The following is a 21,732-nucleotide window of genomic DNA, read 5'->3' on the forward strand; positions in this document are numbered from 1 at the left end:
TTTCCTAATCAAAGATTTCCTACACTGAACATGAATAAGGACGCTCACCAGTGTGAAATCTCTGATGTATAACAAGATGTCCTTTCCTAGTGAAAGATTTCCCACACTCTGAACATGAATAAGGACGCTCACCTGTGTGAATTCTCTGATGTTTAACAAGGTCTCCTTTTCTAGTGAAAGATTTTCCGCACTTTGTACATGAATAAGGACGTTCACCTGTGTGAATTCTCTGGTGTTCATCAAGGCCTCCTTTCTGAGTGAAAGATTTCCTGCACTCTGAACATGAATAAGGACGCTCACCTGTGTGAATTCTAAGATGTTTAACAAGGCTTCTTTTTTCAGGGAAAGATTTCCCGCACTCTGAACATGAATAAGGACGCTCACCTGTGTGAATTCTAAGATGTTTAACAAGGCTTCTTTTTTCAGGGAAAGATTTCCCGCACTCTGAACATGAATAAGGACGCTCGCCTGTATGAATTCTCTGATGTTTAACAAGGTCTGCTTTGTCAGTGAAAGATTTCCCGCACTCTGAACATGAATAAGGACGCTCGCCTGTGTGAATTCTCTGATGTTTAACAAGGTCTGCTTTGTCAGTGAAAGATTTCCCGCACTCTGAACATGAATGAGGACGCTCACCTGTGTGAATTCTAAGATGTCTAACAAGAGGTCCTTTATGATTGAAAGATTTCCCGCACTCTGAACACGAATAAGAAAGCTCACCTGTGTGAATTCTCTGGTGCTGAATAAGTTTTCCTTTCAGAGTGAAAGATTTCCCGCACTCTGAACATGAATAAGGATGTTCACCTGTGTGAATTCTCTGGTGCTGAATAAGATTTCTTTTCCGAGGAAAAGATTTACCGCACTCTGAACATGAGAAGGGACGCTCACTCGTGTGAACTCTCTGGTGCTGAATAAGTGTTCCCTTCTGAGTGAAAGATTTCCCGCATTCTGAACATGAGAAGGGACGCTCACCTGTGTGAACTCTCTGGTGCTGAATAAGATTTCCTTTCTGAGTGAAAGATTTCCCGCACTCTGAACATGAAAAGGGATGCTCACTCGTGTGAACTCTCTGGTGCTGAATAAGATTTCCTTTCTGAGTGAAAGATTTCCCGCACTCTGAACATGAAAAGGGATGCTCACTCATGTGAATTCTCTGGTGTTGAATAAGTGTTCCTTTCCGAGTGAAACATTTCCCGCACTCTGAACATGAAAATGGATGCTCACCCGTGTGAACTCTCTGGTGCTGAATAAGTGTTCCTTTCCGAGTGAAACATTTCCCGCACACTGAACAAGAGAAAGGACGCTCACCTGTGTGAATTCTTTGGTGTTTCACAAGGCTTGATCTATAGGTGAAAGATTTCCCGCACTCTGAACATGAGAATAGATTGTCACCTCGGTGATCTCCTTCATGGGGTGAGGAAGATTCCTTGGGATTAGAAGGATCTGTTGATCGATCTGCAGTGTGAGATCTTACATGGATATTTACAATCATAGTATGTGATTGATGAGAAGATTCCCCCTGATCAGAGGGATCCATTGATGTCTCCGGACAGGAAGGTCTTTGATGTATATTTTGTGTATTTGGATTTCCTCCTGGAGGATTCTGTGTGATGACATTATCTTCTGACTTACAATCAGCAGATAATAGAAGATGTCTCTCCGAGGAATTCCTGACATCACATCCAGCTGTTGGAAAGAAGTAAAAAAATATAATAAATCTCAGTAGATGACAAATAACTGGAGTTTTAGTTCCTCCTCCCCATCGGTGGAATAAGTGGAAATGCCGATCTCACAGCTGGGCTCCTGTTCTCCCTCCAAAATCAATCAGAAAAGTCTTCACACCGAGTCCATATATGATCTGCTAATTCTATAATAATAAATAGCTATGACTGAGGCTTCATTATCCAAAATGCATTAGTGGATTGTTACTACATCGGATTGGCTGGATTTTATATGATGAAGAGTTTGCAGATCATATATGGACTCCAAGCTGAGTCAGCAAGAAAAAAAAAAAGTCACGTTGGTCTAACAGTCAACACTTTCAGAGAGCTCTGGCATGGAACTGGGTACAACTGTAACATCAAAATATGGAAAAAAAAACCTTCCTCCAAGATTTACAATGCTGGTGTCCTAGGGTGGCTCCATCCCTCCTCCATCAGTGTGGAGACAACCTAAGCTGTTAGTGCAATGGTTTATTAAAGGGTTAGATCACCTCTACAGAAGAACTGTAAAGCTGAACTAACACCAAACCCCCTCCCCACCCTCCTGGACCCCGCTTTACATGTGATGGCTCTGACCAATCAGAATCCATCTGGTCCATCCTGGCAGCTCAGTATGGAGAAGACAGAGCAGTGGGGTATTTCATATCCCGTGACCATTGGAGTGGTGAGAGAGCCCTGATAGTAGAGGATGGCTGACAGTAAGTACAGTGAGGACCGGGGGTGGGGGGGGGGGTGAAGGGGGTCCAGTGTTAGGTCACCTTTACAGTTTTTCTATATTAGGAAAACTAACCCTTTAATGTGACTTTAGGGGTCTGTTTGACCAGTGATGTCTCATCTGCCTTCCATTGAAGGTAATGAAGTGTAGTGTGTTGGGCGGGGGAGAGATAGACAGAGAGACAGTGTCATTTGATTTAAGTTAGATAGAGTAGGCAGGCTAGTCAGTTAGCTGCACTTACAGTGTATTGTGTATATATATATTATATATATATATATATATATATATATATATATATATATATATATATATATATATATATATGCATCCTAGGTGTGATTATATATATATATATATATATATATATATATATATATATATATATATATATACACATACATACATACATACATACATACACACACACACACACACACACACACACACACACACACACACACACACACACACACACACACATATATATATATATATATACATATATACACACATATATACACACTGTATTCAGTTTAGCTAGATCCCTTCCTGTTATTCTCTTCCTACTGACAGGAAGGCAGGTGTTTTTACAGTATTTACAGCTACCTGAAGAAAATTGCTGGTGTTTTTCTGATCCTATTATTACCACAGGCAGGCAGCTGCAGTATTTACAGTTAGTGTAGTGCGTCCTCTACACAGTGTGCACCCAAAGCTACCTGAAGACAATTGCTGTTGTTTTGATCTTATTAATACCAGAGGCAGGCAGCTGTCGTATTTAAGGTTAGTGTACTGTGTCCTCTGCACAGTGTGTACCTAAAGCTACCTGAAGAAAATTGGTGGTGTTCTTCTGATCCTATTAGTACCACAGGCAGGCAGCTGCAGTATTTACAGTTAGTGTACTGCGTCCTCTGCACAGTGTGCACCTGAAGCTACCTGAAGACAATTGCTGTTGTTCTGATCCTATTAATACCACAGGCAGGCAGCTGCAGTATTTACAGTTAGTGTACTGTGCCCTCTGCACAGTGTACCTAAAGCTACCTGAAGACAATTGCTGTTCTGATCCTATTAATACCACAGGCAGGCAGCTGCAGTATTTACAGTTAGTGTACTGTGTCCTCTGCACAGTGTGCACCTAAAGCTACCTGAAGGCAATTGCTGGTGTTCTCCTACTAATAATACTATAGGCAGGCAGTTTATTCTGCTAGCTGCAGTATCAGTATATATATATATATATATATATATATATATATATATATATATATACACATATATACACACACACATCCCAGCTTTGTGCAGCTACATCTCACTGCAATCCATTAGTATGTCTGGAAGGGCAACAAGGAGAGGCAGACAGTCACAAACCCATAAAGGAGGATAAGCAGGCTCTGTGTCTAGAGGCAACAGTGCTGGTCGTGGAGATGGTGCATCCTCATCCTCCTCATCCTCTCTCACCCAGGCTCAGGGTACTTTGTCTGGCAAAGCAGCTCCCTCGGCTCAATGGCATCAGTCACTCCTTCCATAGCCCCACCATGTCCTCCTGAGGAGTCCCCCGAAATGTTTGACCACAGCGTTGGGTACATGCTCCAGGAGGATGCCCAGCGTTTTGAAGGCTCCGATGATGGTACCCAGCTAGAGGAAGGCAGTAATGTGAGCCCAGAAGAGAGAGAAGGGGTGCCAACAAGGACAGCAATCTGGCAGTCATGTTCCCCCAGTTGCAGCATACTGCCAGGTTTGCTCCAGTGATGAGGAGGGAGGGGATGATGAGGTCACTGACTCCACGTGGGTGCCTGATAGGAGAAAGGAGGAGGAGGCACATCTCCAATGAGGCAGGATGCCCTCCAGGGGCCAGCTTAAGGGCAGCACACCGACTGCATCACACCGCAGAGCTCCGCATGTGCAGGGCGCTGCTGTCTATGCGCGTTATTCCAAAAGTTCTTTGGTGTGGGCCTTTTTGGAGACGAGTGCATCAGATCCTACCACTGCTACTTGCAACATATGTCTCAAGCGTATCTCGCATGGCCAAAACATCACCCGCTTGGGCACCACATGCTTGACCAGACATATGTCGACCTGCCATGCAGTTCGTTGGCAAGCGTACCTAAAAGACCCACACCAAAGAACAAAGCGGACCTCTCCTTGCTCCTCATCAGCTGGGATCTCCAACCCCACTATACCTTCAGTCCTCTCTGAAACCTGCACTGAGAGGAATGAAGGTGTAGAATTAGGTGTGTCACAGCCAAGTACTTGTAGTTCGCTCCCAGCCATCCACATGCCCAGCGGTTGAATGCTAGCTTGGCTAAATTGCTAGCACTTCAACTGCTGCCTTTTCAGTTGGTAGACTCTGCCCCTTTCCGTGAGTTTGTGGAATGTGCGGTTCCTCAGTGGCAGGTTCCCAAACACCACTTTTTCTCACAGAAGACGATTCTGGCTCTCTACCAGCATGTGGAAGGCAATGTCTTGGCCTTGCTGGACAGGGCGGTCAGGTGCATATTACTCAGCAGGCATGGACAGGGACGTTACCTATCGTTCACGGCGCACTGGGTGACTCTTCTGGCAGCTGGGAAGGATGCAGGACAGGGTGCAGTAGTGTTGGAGGTTGTTCTGCCACCACGCCTCCAAAATTCTACTAGTGGTGATTCTGCCACACCTCTCTCCTCCACCCCCTCCTCTTCTTCTTCCTCCATGGCCTCTTCCTGTGCTGATTTGTCCTCTGAACCAGCGGTGCTCCGTAGGTGTTCAAGGGGCTACGCAAGCACGCAGGAAAAAAGATGCCATGCGGTGCTTGAGCTGGTGTGCTTGGGGGACAGGAGCCACACTGGGGCAGAGATTCTGTCAGCTCTGCAGGGGCAGGTTCAGAGGTGGTTGACACCACGCCAGCCTAAGGCCGGTATGGTGATTTGCGACAATGGCACCAACCTCCTCTCCGCCCTCCAACAGGGACAACTGACTCATGTGCCCTGTTTGGCTCACGTCCTTAACTTAATGGTGCAGCGGTTCTTGGGCAGGTACCCGGGCTTACAGGATGTGCTGAGGCAAGCCAGGAAAGTTTGTGTGCATGTCCGCCAGTCATATAATGCCAATACTCAGCTGGCAGACCTCCAAAAGGAATTTAACCTGCCCAAGAACCATCTAATCTGTGACATGCCCACCAGGTGGAACTCAACGTTGGCCATGCTGCAGCGGCTGCACACGCAGCAGAGGGCCATCAATGAGTACCTGTGCGACTATGGCACCAGGACAGGGTCAGGGGACCTTGTTTTTTTTTCCCCATACCAGTGGGCTTTGATCAGGGATGCATGCACTGTCCTGTCACCATTTGAGGAGGCCACGAGGATGGTGAGCAGTGACAGTGCATGCATAAGTGACACTGTCCCTCTTGTCCACCTGTTGAAGCACACGCTCTGTGGAATAATGGACAGGGCACTTGAGGCAGAACAGAGGGAGGAAGAGGAGGACTTCCTTACCTCTCAAGGCCCCCTTTATCCAGACAGTGTTCCTGTGTGCCCGCCGATCACACAGGAAGAGGAGGAGGAGGAGGATTGTGTCAGCATGGAGGTGGAGCCTGGCACTCAGCATCAGCAGCAGTCTTCAAGGGATCATTTACAGTCCGAAGAAACCCATGGACTTGTATGTGACTGGGAGGAGGTGGCTGCAGATCATGTCGTCCTTAGTGACCCAGAGGACTCTGGACCGAATGCTTCAGCAAACCTACGCTGCATGGCCTCCCTGATCCTGCAAAGCCTGCAGAAGGATCCTCGTATTCGTGGTATCAAGGGGAGGGATGATTACTGTCTGGCAACCCTCCTTGATCCACGTTACAAGGGTAAGGTTGTGGACCTTATCTTTCCGTCGCAGAGGGAGCAGAGGATGAAACGTCTTCGGGAGGCCTTGCAGAAAGGTTTGTGCAATGCGTTTCCAGAGCCTGGGAGGTTGCAATTTCCTGGTCCTCCTGGACAACGTGTTGCTGAGGCTTCGGTCAGTCACAGAAGGAGCGGTGGAGAATGTGGCCGTCTGACTGATGCGTTCAGACAATTTTTTAGTCCGCAGCCCCAAGGTCTGATTGGTTGCAGTAACCATCACTAGCGTCTGATTCACATGGTGCAGGATTACCTAGGGGCAAGATCAGACTTGGACACCTTTCCCACCGAAAATCCTCTGGGTTACTGGGTCTTGAGGATGGATCACTGGCCAGAGCTTGCACAGTATGCAGTTGAGCTACTGGCCTGTCCTGCATCCAGCGTTCTTTTGGAACGCACATTCAGTGCTGCTGGAGGCTTTGTAACCGATCACAGGGTGCGCATGTCCACCGAATCGGTGGATCGGCTGACCTTCATAAAAATGAATCAGTCTTGGATCACCAGCTACCAAGCACCTGATGCTGATGTAGCCGATTGATTTTTTTTTTTAAAGTGAGATCCCTTCAAGACTGCCTATGCTGATGCTGAGTGACTATCCTGTTATGCTGAGTGACAATCCTCTTCCTCCTCAATTTTCATGCTGATAGCTTGTAAGAACATTTTTGGTTCTGGGCACTGCCACCAGTGGCCAAGGCCCAATTTTTCTGCCCCTGTTTAATAGGAGCGTGTAATTACAATTTTTGATGCAATACTTTGCAGCAGGGCTCATTCCTGCACTCCAACTAGAGTATCTGTGAGGGGTAGCAGTGTTGTGGCACCAGCACCAGTGCCCAGGGCCCAAATTTTAAGCCCTTGTTTAACAGGGGCAAATAATTACAGTTTTTGATGCATTACTTTGCAGCAGGGCTCATTCCTGCGCTCCAACTATAGCATCTGTGAGGGGTTGCAGTGTTGTGGCACCAGTGCCTAAGGCCCAATTGTTCTGCCCCTGTGCAACAGGGACATGTAATTACAATTCTTGATCTATTTCACAGCAGGGCCCATTCCTGCGCCCAACAAGAGTAACTGTGAGGGCTTACAGTGTTGTGGCAACACCACCACCAAAGGCCCAATTTTTCTACCACTTTTCAACAATGGCATGTAATTACAATTCTTGATCTAATATTTCACAGCATGGCCCGTTCCTGCGCCAACCAAGAGTAACTGTGAGGGTTTACAGTGTTGTGGCAACACCAACACCTAAGGCCCCAATTTCTGCAGAGTATATAGGGCAGGCCCCTACTTTCAAACATCCAACTTACAAACAACTCCTACTTGCAAACGGAAGGAGACAACAGGAAGTGGCATGAAATCTACCCCTAGGAAGGGAAATTCTCTCCTGTAAGAGTTAATATGGGAAAAAAGTGTCTCCTCTTCACTGATGCTTTATCACCAATCCTTGTTTCATTAAAACCCCAATTTTTCAAAAAACATTTGTCATTGGGACAGAAAGTAAGGTGAAATCTTCTGAAGATGAGCACAGACAGCAGAACAAATGTTACAGGGGTAATAACCCTTCCCTATGTTTTCCAAAAAGCTTAAAAATAGATTTTCTGGCTGGAGCTACACTTTAAAAATGTACCAGTTCAAAATTACAAACAGATTCTACTTCACAACAAACCTACAGTCCCTGACTTGTTTTCACCGCCTGTATACTGCTGTTCAGAGTATATAGGGCCTGGGGGCCCCACGCCTTTCCTTTTTTTAATTTGGGTGCAGGGTTCCCCTTAATATCCATACAAGACCCAAAGGGCCTGGTAATGGACTGGGGGGGGGGGGTACCCATGCCATTTGTCTCACTGATTTTCATCCATATTGCCGGGTCCAGACATTACGTTAAAGCCGCAAGCAGTTTTAAATTGCTTTTATTCCTTTAGAAATGTCATTTTGTGCAGGGACTGTTCTAAGCACGGGAAACACGCGCCACTTTACAGGCATACTATAGACACCCCCAGGCACCATATTTAAAGGAATATTTCACTTTTTTTTCACTTTAAGCATCATTAAAATCACTGCTCCCGAAAAAACGGCCGTTTTTAAAACTTTTTTTGCATCAATACATGTCCCCTGGGGCAGGACCCGGGTCCCTAAAACCTTTTTAGGACAATAACTTGCATATTAGCCTTTAAAATGAGCACTTTTGATTTTGAACGTTCGAGTCCCATAGACTTTATTGGGTTCTAAAGTTTGCGCAAACTTTCGGACCGTTCGCAGGTTCTGGTGCGAACCGAACCGGGGGGGGGTGTTCGGCTAATCCCTAATGAACACTGACAGGAGGCACTAATGGGCATTGATAGGCTGCATTAATGGGCACTGATAGGTGGCACTAATGGGCATTGAACACTGATAGGCAGCATTGATGACCACTGATAGGCTACACTGATGAGGAGGCACTGAGAGGTGGCATTGATGAGCAATGATTGGTGGTGCTGATAGGCGGCATTGATGAGCACTGATAGGCAGATCTCATAGGCTGCACTGGTGGGCACTGATAGGTGTCATTGATGAGCACTGATTGGCAGCAATGATGAGCACTTATAGGCTGCACTGATCGGAGGCACTAATGGGCACTGATAGGAGGCATTGATAGGCAGCACTGATGGGCACTGATATGCTGCACTGATGGGCATTGAGCACTGATAGGTCGCATTAATGAGCAATGATTGGTGGTGCTGATAGGCGGCATTGATAAGCACTGATAGGCAGCACTTATAGGCTGCACTGGTGGGCACTGATAGGCGGCACTGATGGGTACTGATAGACAGCACTGATAATCTTCACTGGTAGGGGGCATTGATGAGCATGTATGTTAGCCCAACATTGAAAGAACAATTACACGCTTTGAATCTAAGTGGCCGCTTGCAGCTGCAATGTTCAGCTAACATCTCTCTTTCTACCAAGACCTCTGGAGTGCATTCTATTCTTGAAATATATATATAAATTGTGTTTTATAGTTTGCCCCCTACTTTTGTCCCTGTCCCCCCATGTGCCCCCCCTAAATATGAAAGCTGGAGACACCACTGCTTACAGGTACTGAAAGTGTCCAAAGGATGGAGATGGCCAGGTTGGCACAGATCACAACCCAGCACATGGAAAAGATGGGAACCACCACACTCGCTTTGCAAGGACTTGCACACCGTGGTTCTAAGCATAGCCCCTAGGAGGGTTCTGGTCTGCTGTGGCCCAAACATAGGAGCCCAGCCAGGTACCAAGCTGCACTTACAAAACCTCTGTCACCGGTCACCACCATTCTCTCTGCCCTGAACTTCTTATCACTCTTCACTCCATGACATCAAGACTTAATTGAATTGTACATTCTGTTCCCCAGTTCTCCCCAATACACTGTAAAGTCCCTTTTCTTCCAAAGTAACACAGACGGTCATTCTTAAACAATAGGTTCTTTAATGCAATGGTTCTCAACCTCAGTCCTCAAGTACCCCCAACGGGCCATGTTTTGGGAACTTCCCTTAGATAAAATAGCTCTTATCAATACCATGTCATTGATATTGATTTAAAGCAGCTGTGCAAAGTAAACAAAAAACTCTGAAAACATGGCCTGTTGGGGGTACTTGAGGACTGAGGTTGAGAACCATACATACAACATACAGGGATATACAATGTAATACTGACATAAAATCACACACATAGGTTGGACTTGTGTCTTTTTATAACCTCGCCTACTATGTAACTATGTAATCACCGCTTTAGTGAATAAAGTTATATTTACCATTCTGTCCAGGTTCCATAGAAGTACATTTGAGCGATATACAGAATCGCAATTGCATTTTCACTCTCTCTCTCTCTCGAATAACAATGTACCTGATTTGGCTGTGCGGCATTGTTCATAACTTTTTATAGCTTAGTTGAATCCTAGTAAATGGAATTAAAAGTCCAGTCCTTGGAACCAGTGCTGGGACAAGGTCTTCCAGTGCCCAGGGCAAAGATGCCAAACTGCACCCACTCCTCATTCATCATGTGCAAGTTTAGGGGATCCTACACCGATCAGTCACTCCCTTGTCTAAATCACTGTCACTATCACTACTCCTATCAGCCTTGTAACAGAAGGAAGGCGCCCCCATCCCTACAGTAAACCATTGCGCCCAGGGCAGCCACACCCCCTGCCCACACCTTGTCCTGGCCCTTCTTGGAACCCATCCAGGGGTCCCGCTAAGGGGAAACTCCACCACACAGTTCAGTTCACCTCTTTACAGCGTCCTCACTGATCACCTCCCATACAGGAACAGACCACAAGGTCCGATCCGGTTCAGAATCAGGAAGTGACACATGCAGGGGAAGGAACATCACAGTACCAAGTGTTAACTCTTACCACACCACACATTAACCCTTTAGTAGGCAAACAAATATTTAACCTTTTAGAACCTGTCTATAGGATGATGTGAAGATCTGATAATTATCTAACATTTTTTTTTACACTACAATTCTTATACTTAAAAGTAAAATGAGACTTTGACCTGTTTTTTCCCACAATGTCTGTTACCTACCTGTGTCAAAAGGTAGAGAAGTGTCCTCCTGTTCACTTTTCATAATCATCCCAACCTCCTCCGTGAATGGCTGATCACCCCCCACATACGTCTCTACTTCTTCTTCCTTAACCTCAGCTTTTATATTAATCCGTTCTTCACCCTGCACCAAAAATAATAGAAAACATCTATTAAAGTCAACTCAAGGCAGACATAAAGGACACAAATGACACGTCATTCAGTATGTAACTTCCATTGAAAGAACACAAGGATGAAGAGGACCCGCAATGTGTCTGGGCTTAAGACCCACAGAAGAAAGGAATGTATATTAAAAAATAAAAATGGGGTGAAAAATGTAGGGCGCTCAAAGGAGCTAAAAACGGGGATGGGAGGTGTAGGTAACAAAGGCTGCACTTCAGATGTTGAAGTAAAACAAGAGACTACACAGAAGAACGTCATCTCATGGCTTAGAATAAATATTTAGGTCTAGATGCCCAGCCCCACCTACCTGATGATGGTGAGGGATGGTGTGATCCTCCTGTATAGAATCCCAGGAACACAGAGGATCACCCTCTACCATAGACTGCTGATCCCCGGACTTCTCTTCTTTTTCTACTTTAACCTCAACTTTGATGTCTTTCAGTTGTTCACCCTAAACCCCAAATGTGATAAAACGGATTTATAAAAGGAAACAAGAGATGAAATAAAAGAATGTTATTTTGAAGCGTAGAATTCTACAACGTATTTGAGTTATTGCTCAGTCCCATCTACCTGATGATGGTGAGGGATGGTGTGATCTTCCTGTGTGGAATCCCGGGAATACAGAGGACGGGGACATCTCTCTGGTGGGTTCCCATTACTGGATCCATCTGTAGGAAACACACACACTGACTGAATACATTGTTTCTATGTGTTATTAGATTGTAAGCTCTTCTGAGCAGGGCCCTCTTAATCCTATTGTATTGTATTGTATTATATTATAACTGTATTGTCTCCCTTTTATATTGTAAAGCGCTGCGTAAACTGTTGGCGCTATATAAATCCTGAATAATAATAATAATAATAATGTGTTTATCAGATGATGGGGGATCTAGGTGGACCCTCCGTACTGCTCTCTCCTTTACAATAAAGTCTCCTCTTACCCGGTGATGTGAGGGGCGGCTGATTCTCCATCATGACGTCCTTGTAGAGATCCTTGTGTCCTTCTAAATAAATTAATATCATTACTTCCTCTGCTGCCAGTTCCAACAATGTTTTCTTTTGGTATCGTTTCGTGCAGATTCACCTTGTGATGTCACAGGAAACATGTGACCAGGAAGCAGGATATGGAGGGCGGGAAAGTGAAGTGAATAGGAGGAGCTGCAAGCAGATCACACGTTATTACTCTGAAGAGATCTCCCTCCCTCTGTCCATCTTCTTTTATATTATATCCTCTCTGTATATCTCCCTGTATACTCCTCTCTGTATATCTCCCTGTATACTCCTCTCTGTATATCCCCTGTATACCCCTCTCTGTATATCTCCATGTATACTCCTCTCTGTATATCCCCCTGTATACTCCTCTCTGTATATCTCCCTGTATACTCCTCTCTGTATATCCCCTGTATACTCCTCTCTGTATATCCCCTGTATACCCCTCTCTGTATATCTCCCTGTATACTCCTCTCTGTATATCCCCCTGTATACTCCTCTCTGTAAATCTCCCTGTATACTCCTCTCTGTATATCTCCCTGTATACCTCTTTCTGTATATCCCCCTGTATACCCCTCTCTGTATATCTCCCTGTATACCTCTCTCTGTATATCTTCCTGTATACTCCTCTCTGTATATCTCCCTGTATACTCCTCTCTGTATATCTCCCTGTATACCCCTCTCTCTGTATATCTCCCTGTATACCCCTCTCTGTATATCTCCCTGTATACCCCTCTCTATATCTCCCTGTATATCCCTCTCTGTATATCTCCCTGTATACCCCTGTCTCTGTATATCTCTCTGTATATACCCCCTCTCTCTGTATATCTCCCTGTATACCCCTCTCTTTATATATCTCCCTGTATACCCCTCTCTTTGTATATCTCCCTGTATACCCCTCTCTGTATATCTCCCTGTATACCCCTCTCTCTGTATATCTCCCTGTATACCCCTCTCTGTATATCTCCCTGTATAGCCACTGTGCCCATCAATTGCAGCCACTGTGCCCATCAAATGCTGCCAGTGTGCCCATCCAATGCTGCCAGTGTTCCAATTAAATGCTGCCATGGTGCCCATCACCTGCTACCAAGGTGCCCATTAAATGCTGCCAGGGTGCCCATCATATGCTGCCACTGTACCAAATCCTGCCAGTGTGCCCATTAAATGCTGCCAGTGTGACCCCCGCCCACTCGCCATCTGCCCGGCACTCACCTACTGCGGGCACTTCTCGACACCATTCTCATCTCCGACTCCTGTCCTCTCGTCCCGTCAGGGGGTACAATAGCAGCACCTGTTGTTTCAGCCAATCAGGTGACAGGTAGCCTGACCCGGTGCACCTGATTGGCTGAGAGGCGGGTCAGTGTTAGGGAAGCGATATATTCACTTCCCTAACATAACACTGAGTAATCAGCGAATGCACAGCAGTGCGCCCGCTGTTTACCCTTTTGGAAGCCTATTAGAGCCCAAGGCTCTAATCAGGAAGCCTATTAGAGCCTATGGCTCTAATCAGGCGCTTTAAAAAAAACACTGCTGTAATTCATATGCCCGGTGCCCGAAAAAAGGTTCGGGCACATGAATAGGGGGCGGCAGCGGCGACCATAGATAGATTCCTGCAATGCAATAATCTATCTATGTGCGCCCGCTGTTTACCCTTTTGGAAGCATATTAGAGCCCAAGGCTCTAATCAGGAAGCCTATTAGAGCCTATGGCTCTAATCAGGCGCTTAAAAAAAAACACTGCTGTAATTCATATGCCCGGCGCCCGACAAAGGGTCGGGCACATGAATAGGGGGCGGCAGCGGGACCATAGATAGATTCCTGCAATGCAATAATCTATCTATGTGAGAGAGCAGGAAAAGGGGGGTGGCACTCCTGCGCCCTTTATAAACGCACCGCTGTACACCTCTCTCTCTCTGTATATCTTCTTGTATACCCCTCTCTCTGTATATCTTCTTGTATACCCCTCTCTCTGTATATCTCCCTGTATACCCCTCTCTCTGTATATCTCCCTGTATACTCCTCTTTGTATATCTCCCTGTATACCCCTCTCTCTGTATATCTCACTGTATACCCCTCTCTCTGTATATCTCCCTGTATACCCCTCTCTGTATATCTCCCTGTATACCCATCTCTCTCTCCCCTCTCTCTCTCTCTCCTCTCTCCCACCTTCTCTCTCTTTCTCCCCCTCTCTCTCCCCTCCCCTCTCTCACCCTCTCTCTTTCACCTCTCTCCCCCCTCTCTCTTCTCCCTCTCTCTTTCTCTCCCCCCTCTCCCTCCCCTTTCTTTCTCTCTCCCCTCTATCTCTCTCTCCTCCCTCTCTCTCTCCCCCTCTCTCTCTACCCCCTCTATCTCTCTCTCCCCCCTCTCTTTCTCCCCTCCTCTCTCTCCCCCTCTCTCTCTTCTCTCTCCCCCTTTCTCTCCCCCTTTTTTTCTTTCTCTCTCTCCCCCTCTCTCTCTCCCCCTCTCTCTCCCACTCTCTCTTCTCCCTCTCTCTCTCCCCTCTCTCCTCCCTCTCTCTCTTCCCTCTCTCTCTCTCCCCCCTCTCTCTCTTCCCTCTCTCTCTCTCCCCTCTCTCTTTCTCTCTCTCTCTCTCTCTCTCCCCCTCTGTCTTTCTCTCCCCCCTCTCTCTCTCCCCTCTCTCTCTCTCTCTCCCCCTCTCTCTCCCCCCTCTCTCTCGCAATTTTCTTATTGACTGCCTTAGAGGCCATTGGAATAATTTGAGTTGGTTCCTAGTAATAACATGATGTACTCACACCTGACTGCATCCTAATGTTATATTATTACATTGACATATATTTATAGGTATCCTGAGGCAGATATTGTGTTTCTCGTATCCGATTGCCATTGGTGGCTCCCCCGCACTGCAGATCCACTCACCACTAATGTCCCACTTATGGTATTTATGGATGTATTTGATTGTATAAAATTCTGTCAGTGGCTAGTTAATTATGATTTAAATATTAATATACTGATTAGTATATTTATATGAACTTTAAAGGTTTTTTTATAAAATGTAAAATATTTATTATAAGGAAATTTATGTTAAAATAAGTTTATTGTATCTATTGGTGGCTTTGGCCAATTATGGCTCAGGGGGTTTAGTACATGCCCCACACTATATAAGATCGCCTGCACGGCGGCCCTGTGTAGTGTGTTGCGGCGTTGAGAGACAGAGAGAGAGAGAGACAGTGCCATTTGATTTAAGTTAGATAGATTAGGCAGGACAGTCAGTGGGTTAGCTGCACTTACAGTATATTGTGTAAATATATATGCATCCCAGGTGTTGTGTATATATATATATATATATATATATATATATATATATATATATACACTGTATTCAGTTTAGCTAGATCTGTTCCTGTTATTATCTTCCTACTGACAGGCAGGCTTGTGTTGTTACAGTATTTACAGCTACCTAAAGAAAATTGCTGGTGTTCTTCTGATCCTATTAGTACCACAGTCAGGCAGCTAGACTATTTACAGTTAGTGTAGTGCGTCCTCTTCACAGTGTTCAGTTAAAGCTACAAGTTAGTGTAGTGCGTCCTCCTCACAGTGTTCAGCAAAAGCTAAAACGGACGTTTTTTCGGGAGCAGTGATTTTAATAATGCTTAAAGTGAAACAATAAAACCTGGGGGGTGTCTATAGTATGCCTGTAAAGGGGCGCATGTTTCCCGTGTTTAGAACAGTCTGACAGCAAAATGACATTTCAAAGGAAAAAAGTCATTAAAAATTACTCGCGGCTATAATGAATTGCCGGTCTGACAATACACATAAAAGTTCATTGATAAAAATGGCATGGGATTCCCCCACAGGGGAACCCCAAACCAGAATAAAAAAAAAATGACTTGGGGGTCCCCCTACATTCCATACCAGGCCCTTCAGGTCTGGTATGGATATTAAGGGGAACCCCGGCCAAAATTAAAGAAAAAAAAATTGCGCGGGGTCCCCCTCAAAATCCATACCAGACCCTTCAGGTCTGGTATGGATTTTAAGGGGAACCCCGCGCTGATTTTTTTTAAAAAAGTGGCGTGGGGTCCCCCCCAAAATCCATACCAGACCCTTATCCGAGCACGTAACCTGGCAGGCCACAGGAAAAGAGGGGGGGACGAGAGAGCGCCCCCCCTCCTGAACCGTACCAGGCCACATGCCCTCATCATTGGGAGGGTGCTTTGGGGTAGCCCCCCAAAACACCTTGTCCCCATGTTGATGGGGACAAGGGCCTCATCCCTACAACCCTTGCCCGGTGGTTGTGGGGGTCTGCGGGCGGGGGGCTTATCAGAATCTGGAAGCCCCATTTAACAAGGGGATCCCCAGATCCCGGCCCTCCCCCCTGTGTGAAATAGTAAGTGGGTACAAAAGTACCCCTACCATTTCACAAAAAAACTGTCAAAAATGTTAAAAATGACAAGAGACAGTTTTTGACAATTCCTTTATTTAAATGCTTCTTCTTTCTTCTATCCTCTTTCTTCTATCTTCTTTCTTCTATCCTCCTTCGGTTTCTTCCTCCATCTTCTTCTTCTGGTTCTTTCTCTGGTGTTCTTCTTTCCTTCTTCTCCTCGGGCCGCTCCGCATCCATGATGGCATGGAGGGAGGCTCCCGCTGTGTGACGCTTCTTCTCTTCTGATGGTTCTTAAATAACGGGGGGTGGGGCCACCCGGTGACCCATGGGGACTTGACGGGGACTTCCCTGTGGCATTCCCCGTGAAGTCAGAGGGGGGCGGGGTCACCTGTTACATAACCCTGCCCCCTTCTGACGTCACGGGGAATGCCACAGGGAAGTCCCCGCCAAGTCCCCGTTGCTGTCAGACCGTTCTAAACACGGGAAACATGCGCCCCTTTACAGGCATACTATAGACACCCCCCAGATACGAAATTTAAAGGGATATTACACTTTTATTGTTTCACTTTACGCATTATTAAAATCACTGATCCCGAAAAAAAGGCCATTTTTAAAACTTTTTTTTTGCATTGATCCATGTCCCCTGGGGCAGGACCCAGGTCCCCAAACACTTTTTATGACAATAACTTGCATATAAGCCTTTAAAATTAGCACTTTTGATTATTCATGTTCGTGTCCCATAGACTTTAACGGTGTTCACGTGTTCGAACAAATTTTTTGCCTGTTTGCAAGTTCTGGTGCGAACCGAACAGGGGGGTGTTCGGCTCATCCCTAGTGTACAAATTAGTGTAGTGCACAGTGTTCAGCTAAAGCTACAAGTTAGTGTAGTGCGTCCTCCTCACAGTGTTCAGCTAAAGCTACAAGTTAGTGTAGTGCGTCCTCCTCACAGTGTTCAGCTAAAGCTACAAGTTAGTGTAGTGCGTCCTCCTCACAGTGTTCAGCTAAAGCTACAAGTTAGTGTAGTGTGACCTCTGCACAGTGTTCAGCTAAAGCTACAAGTTAGTGTAGTGCGTCCTCTGAACAGTGTTCAGCTAAAGCTACAAGTTAGTGTAGTGTGTCCTCTGAACAGTGTTCAGCTAAAGCTACAAGTTAGTGTAGTGCACAGTGTTCAGCTAAAGCTACAAGTTAGTGTAGTGCATCCTCCTCACAGTGTTCAGCTAAAGCTACAAGTTAGTGTAGTGCGTCCTCTGAACAGTGTTCAGCTAAAGCTACAAGTTAGTGTAGTGCGACCTCTGCACAGTGTTCAGCTAAAGCTACAAGTTAGTGTAGTGCGTCCTCTGAACAGTGTTCAGCTAAAGCTACAAGTTAGTGTAGTGCGTCCTCTGAACAGTGTTCATCTAAAGCTTCAAGTTAGTGTAGTGCACAGTGTTCAGCTAAAGCTACAAGTTAGTGTACTGCGTCCTCTGAACAGTGTTCAGCTAAAGCTACAAGTTAGTGTAATGCGTACTCCTCACAGTGTTCAGCTAAAGCTACAAGTTAATGTAGTGCGTCCTCCTCACAGTGTTCAGCTAAAGCTACAAGTAAGTGTAGTGCGACCTCTGCACAGTGTTCAGCTAAAGATTACAAGTTAGTGTAGTGCGTCCTCCTCACAGTGTTCAGCTAAAGCTACAAGTTAGTGTAGTGCGTCCTCCTCACAGTGTTCAGCTAAAGCCACAAGTTAGTGTAGTGCGACCTCTGCACAATGTTCAGCTAAAGCTACAAGTAAGTGTAGTGCGACCTCTGCACAGTGTTCAGCTAAAGATTACAAGTTAGTGTAGTGCGTCCTCCTCACAGTGTTCAGCTAAAGCTACAAGTTAGTGTAGTGCGTCCTCCTCACAGTGTTCAGCTAAAGCCACAAGTTAGTGTAGTGCGACCTCTGCACAATGTTCAGCCAAAGCTACAAGTTAGTGTAGTGCGTCCTCCTCACAGTGTTCAGCTAAAGCTACAAGTTAGTGTAGTGCACAGTGTTCAGCTAAAGCTACAAGTTAGTATAGTGTGACCTCTGCACAGTGTTCAGCTAAAGCTACAAGTTAGTGTAGTGCGTCCTCCTCACAGTGTTCAGCTAAAGCTACAAGTTAGTGTAGTGCGTCCTCCTCACAGTGTTCAGCTAAAGCTACAAGTTAGTGTAGTGCAGAGTAGTGCGACCTCTGCACAGTGTTCAGCTAAAGCTACAAGTTAGTGTAGTGCACAGTGTTCAGCTAAAGCTACAAGTTAGTGTAGTGCGTCCTCCTCACAGTGTTCAGCTAAAGCTACAAGTTAGTGTAGTGCACAGTGTTCAGCTGAAGCTACAAGTTAGTGTAGTGCGTCCTCCTCACAGTGTTCAGCTAAAGCTACAAGTTAGTGTAGTGCGTCCTCCTCACAGTGTTCAGCTAAAGCTACAAGTTAGTGTAGTGCGACCTCTGCACAGTGTTCAGCTAAAGCTACAAGTTAGTGTAGTGCGTCCTCTGAACAGTGTTCAGCTAAAGCTACAAGTTAGGTTAGTGCGTCCTCCTCACAGTGTTCAGCTAAAGCTACAAGTTAGTGTAGTGCGTCCTCCTCACAGTGTTCAGCTAAAGCTACAAGTTAGTATAGTGCGACTTCTGCACAGTGTTCAGCTAAAGCTACAAGTTAGTGTAGTGCGTCCTCCTCACAGTGTTCAGCTAAAGCTACAAGTTAGTGTAGTGCATCCTGCTCACAGTGTTCAGCTAAAGCTACAAGTTAGTGTAGTGCGACCTCTGCACAATGTTCAGCCAAAGTTACAAGTTAGTGTAGTGCGTCCTCCTCACAGTGTTCAGCTAAAGCTACAAGTTAGTGTAGTGCACAGTGTTCAGCTAAAGCTACAAGTTAGTGTAGTGCGACCTCTGCACGGTGTTCAGCTAAAGCTACCTGCAGAAGGTTGGTGGTGTTTTCCTGATCCTATCACTACCGCAGGCAGCTACATTATTCTAACGGTGTAGTGCGTCCTCTGCACAGTGTTCAGCTAAAGCTACAAGTTAGTGTAGTGCGACCTCTGCACAGTGTTCAGCTAAAGCTACCTGTAGAAGATTGGTGGTGTTCTCATACTACAGGCAGGCAGTTGATTTTGCTAGCTGCAGTATCAGTATATATATATATATATATATATATATATATATATATATATATATATATATATATATATATCCGAGCTTAGTGCAGCTACATCTCACTGCAGGCCATTAGTATGTCTGGAGGGCCAACAAGGAGAGGCAGACAGTCACAAGCCAATAAAAGAAGGCAAGCAGGCTCTGTGTCTAGAGGCAACAGTGCTGGTCGTGGACACGGTGCATCCTCATCAGCACGTGGCCGTAGGACACGCTTGGCCTTTTTTTCGGCAGCTGGCCGTGTTGAGCAGCAACATGCGGAAGACTTGGTCGAGTGGATGACCAAGCCGTCCTCATCCTCCTCATCCTCTCTCACCCATGCTCAGGGTGCTTTGTCTGGCAAAGCAGCTGCCAACGCGGCCTCTTCCCTCGGCTCAATGGCATCAGTGACTCCTTCCCTAGCCCCACCATGTCCTCCTGAGGAGTCCCTCGAACTGTTTGACCACAGTGTTGGGTACATGCTCCAGGAGGATGCCCATCGTTTTGAAGGCTCTGATGATAATACTGAGCTAGATGAAGGCAGTAACGTGAGCACGGACAGAGGCGGTGCCCAAGAAGGACAGCAATCTGGCAGTCATGCTCGACCTGCTGCAGCATACTGCCAGGTTTGCTCCAGTGATGAGGAGGGAGGGGATGATGAGGTCACTGACTCAACGTGGGTGCCTGATAGGAGAGAGGAGGAGGAGGCACATCACCAATGAGGCAGGATGCCCTCCAGGGGCCAGCCTAAGGGCAGCACACTGACTGCATCACACCGCAAAGCTCCACATGTGCAGGGCGCTGCTGTCTCTGTGCGTTATTACAAAATTTCTTTGGTGTGGGCCTTTTTTGAGACGAGTGCATCAGATCGCACCGCTGCTATTTGCAACATATGTCTCAAGCGTATCTCGCGTGGCCAAAACATCTCCCGCTTGGGCACCACATGCTTGACCAGACATATGTTGACCTGCCATGCAGTTCGTTGGCAAGCGTATCTAAAAGACCCACACCAAAGAACAAAGAGGACCTCTCCTTGCTCCTCATCAGCTGAGATCTCCAACCCCACTATACCTTCAGTCCTCTCTGAGACCTGCACTGAGAGGAATGAAGGTGTAGAATTAGGTGTGTCACAGCCAAGTACTTGGGGGCAATCTGCTTTCGGTACACCAACGTCAGATTGTACCAGGCAAATTTCCCTGCCCCAGCTGCTGCACCGCCAAAAGAAGTTCACTCCCAGCCATCCACATGCCCAGTGGTTGAATGCTAGCTTGGCAAAATTGCTAGCACTTCAACTGCTACCTTTTCAGTTGGTAGACTCTGCCCCCTTCAGAAGGCGATTCCGGCTCTACCGGCATGTGGAAGGCAATGTCCAAGCCTTGCTGGACAAGGCGGTCAGCGATAAGGTGCATATTACCGCTGACTCATGGTCCGGCAGGCATGGATAGGGACGTTACCTAAGTTTCATGGCGCATTGGGTGACTTTGCTGGCAGCTGGGAAGAATGCAGGACAAGGTGTAGTAGTGTTGGAGGTTGTTCCGCCACCACGCCTCCAAAATGCCACTACTAATGATTCTGACACACCTCTCTCCTCCACCCCCTCCTCTTCTTCTTCCTCCATGGCCTCTTCCTGTGCTTTGTCCTCGGAACCAGTGGTGCTCCATAGGCGTTCAAGGGGCTACGCAAGTATGCAGGCCAAAAGATGCCATGCGGTGCTTGAGCTGGTGTGCTTGGGGGACAGGAGCCACACTGGTGCAGAGGTTCTGTCAGCTCTGCAGGGGCAGGTTCAGAGGTGGTTGACGCCAAGGCAGGAATGGTGGTTTGGGACAATGGCACCAACCTCCTCTCCACCCTCCGACAGGGACAAATTACCCATGTGCCCTGTTTGGCTCACATCCTTAACTTGGTGGTGCAGCAGTTCTTGGGCAGGTACCTGGGCTTACAGAATGTCCTGAGGCAGGCCAGGAAAGTCTGTGTGCATTTCCGCCGGTCATGTAATGCCAGTGCTGGGCTGGCAGACCTCCAAAAGGAATTTAACCTGCCCAAGAACCGCCTAATCTGTGACATGCCCACCGGGTGGAACTCAACGTTGGCCATGCTGCAGTGGCTGCACACACAGCAGAAGGCCATCAATGAGTACCTGTGCGACTATGGCACCAGGACAGGGTCAGGGGAGCTTGTTTTTTTTCCCCACGCCAGTGGGCCATGATTAGGGATGCATGCACTGTCCTGTCACCATTTGAGGAGACCAGGAGGATGGTGAGCAGT

The 21,732-nt window shown here is 46.5% G+C and overlaps 1 protein-coding gene across 1 annotated transcript in view; it reads right to left on the minus strand.

The window, feature by feature from the left end:
- LOC141106877 (uncharacterized) overlaps positions 1-21,732 on the minus strand; it is a 211,149-nt gene that overhangs the window by 101,797 nt on the left and 87,620 nt on the right. Inside the window, exons 18-22 of the mRNA XM_073597806.1 lie at positions 11,959-12,090; positions 11,588-11,685; positions 11,325-11,468; positions 10,838-10,979; positions 23-1,686 (exon numbers count right to left, since the gene is read on the minus strand). Of these exons, the coding sequence (XP_073453907.1) occupies positions 23-1,686; positions 10,838-10,979; positions 11,325-11,468; positions 11,588-11,685; positions 11,959-12,090 (2,180 nt within the window). The remainder of the gene's footprint in view (positions 1-22; positions 1,687-10,837; positions 10,980-11,324; positions 11,469-11,587; positions 11,686-11,958; positions 12,091-21,732) is intronic.

The sequence above is a fragment of the Aquarana catesbeiana genome, linkage group LG08 (assembly GCF_042186555.1).
Source record: "Aquarana catesbeiana isolate 2022-GZ linkage group LG08, ASM4218655v1, whole genome shotgun sequence".
NCBI classification, from domain to species: Eukaryota; Metazoa; Chordata; class Amphibia; order Anura; family Ranidae; genus Aquarana; species Aquarana catesbeiana.